We start from the raw sequence: 5,000 nt of genomic DNA, 5'->3' as shown, positions 1-5,000 counted from the left end.
GCCCCGGGATGGACGTTATGTCGGAGGATCCGTCTGTCAGCATTGGTCTTTGTTTGTACATGATAATTCTGAACTTAATTCTGTTCCCCCTCCTCTTGCATGCACTCTTAGGTACGTTTGCGATGGTGGCATCGTCACAAGGACTCCCTCTAGGCCGGGTGGCTCGTCTCTCTCTACCATCCGCTGCAAAGAACGACACACACTGCATCAGCTTCAGTTTCAGGATGTTGGCACCGAATGATGCACAGCAGCCCACACTACGTCTCTTCGTGAGGGTGAACGGTGGGCCTCTTGGTCGAGCTGTGTGGAACGCCGTCGATAGGGTGGCGGCGACCACCTGGAAACGTGCAGAGCTTGCAGTCAGCGTCTTCTGGCCAAATGAATACCTGGCAAGTCGCTTTTGGGTACCCATTAGTGCTGTTTGTGGTGCCTTTGTATGTTCAAGGGTGGAATTTGTATTCACGCTCATTGCTTAATCAGCTTTGTAAATCATTTGAAACAATCTTAATCTTCCGATGTGAATATTCAGTTTTGAACAGCTGATGGAGGAGTGCTGTCAATGAAAAGTTTTGCATTTTTGGTGATGGTGGATACTAAATGGTCTTTATATTCAGACGTAAAACAAAGGTTTGATGATGCCCTATAATATTTGCTTATTGGATGATGTATCTAAGAAACGTTCTTCCCATATTTGCATTTGACAATCTGGTAAGGAGGTATCTACATATTATGTACCCATGGAAGATTCTGGGTGGACAGGAGATAATTTGAGAAAATAAATTTTTAGAAAAAGAAAACTAGAGATCAAATATAAGGGAGGTTGGGAATACATAGGAGCGGTGGTCAATCGATCAACAATACGAGGGAGGTATTGTAGTTGCTAAAAATAATTATCTCCCCTCCCCACCCCCCCCCCCCCTCCTCCCACCCACTCTACCCCGCTCATACAGTGCAGCGTTTCTCTGTGCCTTTAACAGGCGATCTAATCTCTCAGCCCATGATCTTTATCTCCATTTGTCAAAGCTGGGAATTTGGAATCAAAAAAGCATCTAGTCCACCCCCCCACACCCCCTCCCCACCCCCCACCCCCAACCCCCCCACACCCCCTCCTCACCTCCCCCCCACACCCCTCCTCACCTCCCCCCCACACCCCTCCTCACCTCCCCCCCACACCCCCTCCTCATCTCAAAGATTCACACACACACCCCTTTCTGCATCACTCCTCACCCCCACCCTCTCAATGCTTCCCCCCACACCTCACACACTTATGATAATTGTGATGTCATAGGTCACATGGTATGGCAACCATCTTGGATGAAACGCAAATAATTGAAAAATATATATCGGAAACCACTGAATGGGAAAAAAATAAAACTTGGCACATTGTCAATTACTCCCAATGGGGAACATAAGCATGATAATGATGACATCATCGGTGAAATGGTATACCAGCCATAAATGTTTGAATCGAATGTCATGGAGCTATGACCCATTTGTATGATCTATGACCATGATCTATGACCCATTTGTATTTAAATATTAAACTTATGAAATCATAGGTCACATGGTTTGGCAGCCATATTAGATTTAACCTAAAACCTGAAAAATCTACTCCCAAACTCCAAAAGCAATCGACTCGAAACTTTACGTGTGTCATCGACAGGGCATGATGATTAAAAGTTGATCACAAGACGTCATCGGTCACATGGTGTGGCAGCCATATTGGATTGAAGAAAAATATTAAATAATTATATGTCAGAAATCGCTTACCCTATCGATGCGAAACTTTGCAACTGTCATATAACACCATTGCTTCATGTAATTTGAAATTAATGATGTCGTGGGTCACGTGGTTTGGCAGCCATCTTGGATAGAAAAACAAACCTTATCCGATCAACACAAAACTTTACAAACGTGATCCCCTACCCATACATATGCAGAGTGTACATTTTTGATGTCATATGGCACGTGGTTTGGAAGCCGTCATATTAGCTTGAAAGCCGATATTTTAAATAAACCCTTCTCCAAAACCGCTTCACTGATCGATGTGAAACCTATCATGTCTGGTAAAAATGTGATACTTTAGAACAGCTAAAGAGATTTAAATCAAACTTGTGTATTTTAAAGACAGTCAACGAGGGCATCTACCCGTTGTCATGGGCAGGGACTACGCGGAGGCATATTGGTGAAGCAGCCGCATTGCTATAGTTTTTTTTTTAATTTGCAGACCGTTTAGGAGAGAGGCCTTCCTCCTTGTTCCTCTTCTCATCCCAACGGTGGTTTTGAAAGAAAGGGGACATTAATGAAGATTTGATGAGGTGAATAAGGTGGGTGAGCCAAATTTATTTGGAACTAGCAAATAATAATAATATTAATCAAGTCAAGGCTGCTAGGTTTATATAGCGCATGATGATAATTTAATATCCTCTACATACTTTACAAATAAAATAAATTAAAATCAACAATATTCACACAAACCAACGTTTATTTCAGAAAGGCAAATGAGTACAGTGACATCGGGATTATATTCGAGTGTTTGGTAAAAAATATGTGTTTTGAGTAATGTTTGAAAAATTTGTAGACCGGCTACTTGACGGAAGTGTAGAGGGAGCGAATTCCAAAGAGTTGGAGCCGCTAATTCAAATGCTCAGTCACCATAGTAACGAGTTGAGACTTTTGGGACACTGAGGAGTGATTGGCCTGTAGATTTCAAAGTGTGTGCTTGTACATAAGGGCTGATCGTGTCCATTATGTAGCCGGGGTTCATGTTGTTTTGTGCTTTATAGGCGAGTAGAAGGATCTTAAAAACTATTCTATTTTCAATTGAAAGTCAGTGGAGATTTTTTGGGGTTTTGATATTTGAGCAGCAGTGTTTAGTACACGTTGTAGCTGATGGACGTCAGATTGTGGCAGCCCATAACACAGGCTGTTACAGACATCTAATCGGCTGGCAACAAACGAATGTAACAAAATGGGTGTAGCTTGCTTTGTAAGATCGTTCCAAATCTGCCCAATGCATCTAATTGCTGCAGTGGCAGAGTGGCAAACATTCTTAATTTGCTCTTTCATGGTTATATGATTATCCATGACTGTACCAAGGTTTCTTGCATGGACAATGGGAGACATGTCAGCATCGCCAAGCACCACGGTCAGTGGATGAGGCACTGCTAGAAACTTTGAGGAAAAATGGATGATTTCTGTCTTAGAATAATTTAATGCAAGTTCGTTTTGGGTCGCCCAAAGCTTAACATCAGCGATGCTTGCATTGAGTCGATCCAGCGAGACCTCACGTTGAGATGGTTTGGACAGAATATATAGCTGTGTATCATCTGCGTAAACCATTGATTGTATGTCATGAGCAGTTATGATATCAAAACTGGGGCACTCACTCTACATTGTGAAACTAATCGGTCTCATGACCGACACTTGGGCTATACCACAGATATCATGGGTTGATCTCCTTGATTCTAAATGGCATGTTTTCAATTTAATACTAAGAGAAGTGGATAGAGAGAAAGAGGAGGGGATAGAGAGAGTTGTGGGAGAGAAAGAGCAGAGATAGATGAAGGGGGCAAGAGAGGAGGGAGGAAATAGTTAGGAGGGGGGGAGCTGTACAGGGGGAAATAGAGGAGGGAGAGGAGGGAGGGGAGTGAGGAGTGGGACTTGGAAGTGGGAAGCGAGGAAGGGGATGGGGGGGAGGAGGGAGGGGAGAGTGAGGAGGGGGAGAGGGGGAAGAGATAGGAGGTAGGAAAGAGTGAGGAGGGGGGAGGGGAGTGATGGAGAGGGGAAGTGAGGAAAGAGGGGTGAGCAAAGGCAAAGTTACCCGTTCCTCCTACCTCCCCTCCCTCCTCCCTTTTCATCCCTGCTCCCACCCCTTCCCCTGCCTCCTCCCACCCAGCCCCTCCTTCATCTCCCCCCAATCTCTCCTTCCAGACTCCCACCTCACCCCTTCCCCTCCCTTCACCTTTTCCCTCTTGGACAAACAATGAGTGTGGGGAGAAATGAGGGGCAGAAGAGAATGCATAAGTTGGACAATATGGATGCAGAATGAAACACTCAGGAGGGAAAACTGGAAATTAAGGTACAAATGAGTGAAGGTGAGCAGTGATCCTGTATTTAGGTAGTGTAATTAGAAGGGGTTTATGGTGAACCATAATGTGTGCCCTGCAGAAACATTGGGGGACAAAGCATGGCAATAGCAGAGGGTGCAAGACCAGAAAAGAGGCAGTGGAAGACGAGAGACCACCGACCTGTCTGTGATGGCGTAGTGATAGACCCATAGGCTCAGCTTGATCGCGGGAGATTTCCAATAATCTTGTGGAAAATAATGGGGAGATTTCCAATAATCAATTGGAAGTGGTGCAAGAGTAAATTGATGTGCTGGAGTGTGGCTCATGGTGAGTAGGTTTTGGTTAGAGAAGCACCCTGGATGCTGGGAGTGCACTGACCCTGTGCAGACCATGGATCCTAGAAGGGCAACTACATTTTGTAAGGAGGGCGCAGGTATCCAGGGCGAGGAGCCGAGGCGCCCCGTGCAAGAGAGTGCAATTGGGGGAGTCAATGATGGCTCCCCAGAATTCAGCAGGTGAAAAGTAATTCGGAAGTGGCCCAGCAACCTGGGGATGCTACATTTGGGAGCAGGTATGTAGACGGAGCCATACTGCAGTGCCATGAAATTGTGCAGGAGCTCAGGATGAAAATTTGAGGGTCAGGTCCAAACTGTGAGAGCATCAGCACGTGGGATGGTGGGTAAATTGATTACGTATAACCACAGTAGAAGGGGGTTAATGATAAATGAGAGATCATCTAAGAGGCCAGCACTATGAAATGATGAGGCAGTCCAGATAGCCTTGCGTAGCCGTTTATGAAGTGTTGGAACGGACTTTTACCGTAGTGGGATTTTTAAGCTCACGCAGCACTGGCAGAAATGCATGGATCGTTCTGGAGATTTTGTCAACTGTACAATAAGTTCATGGCTTTTGGTAATGGCCCATATATAT

The 5,000-nt window shown here is 45.0% G+C and overlaps 1 protein-coding gene across 1 annotated transcript in view; it reads left to right on the top strand.

Moving 5' to 3' along the window:
• PTPRK (protein tyrosine phosphatase receptor type K) overlaps positions 1-5,000 on the top strand; it is a 455,725-nt gene that overhangs the window by 35,183 nt on the left and 415,542 nt on the right. The window contains exon 2 of the mRNA XM_078772597.1: positions 112-389. Within this exon, the coding sequence (XP_078628723.1) occupies positions 123-389 (267 nt within the window). The 5' untranslated portion in view covers positions 112-122. The remainder of the gene's footprint in view (positions 1-111; positions 390-5,000) is intronic.

Source organism: Myxine glutinosa, chromosome 2 (genome assembly GCF_964187855.1).
Source record: "Myxine glutinosa chromosome 2, kmMyxGlut1.1, whole genome shotgun sequence".
Lineage (NCBI taxonomy): Eukaryota > Metazoa > Chordata > Myxini > Myxiniformes > Myxinidae > Myxine > Myxine glutinosa.
Note: the sequence above shows the minus strand (reverse complement) of the source record. Positions and strands in the feature narration are given on the sequence as shown.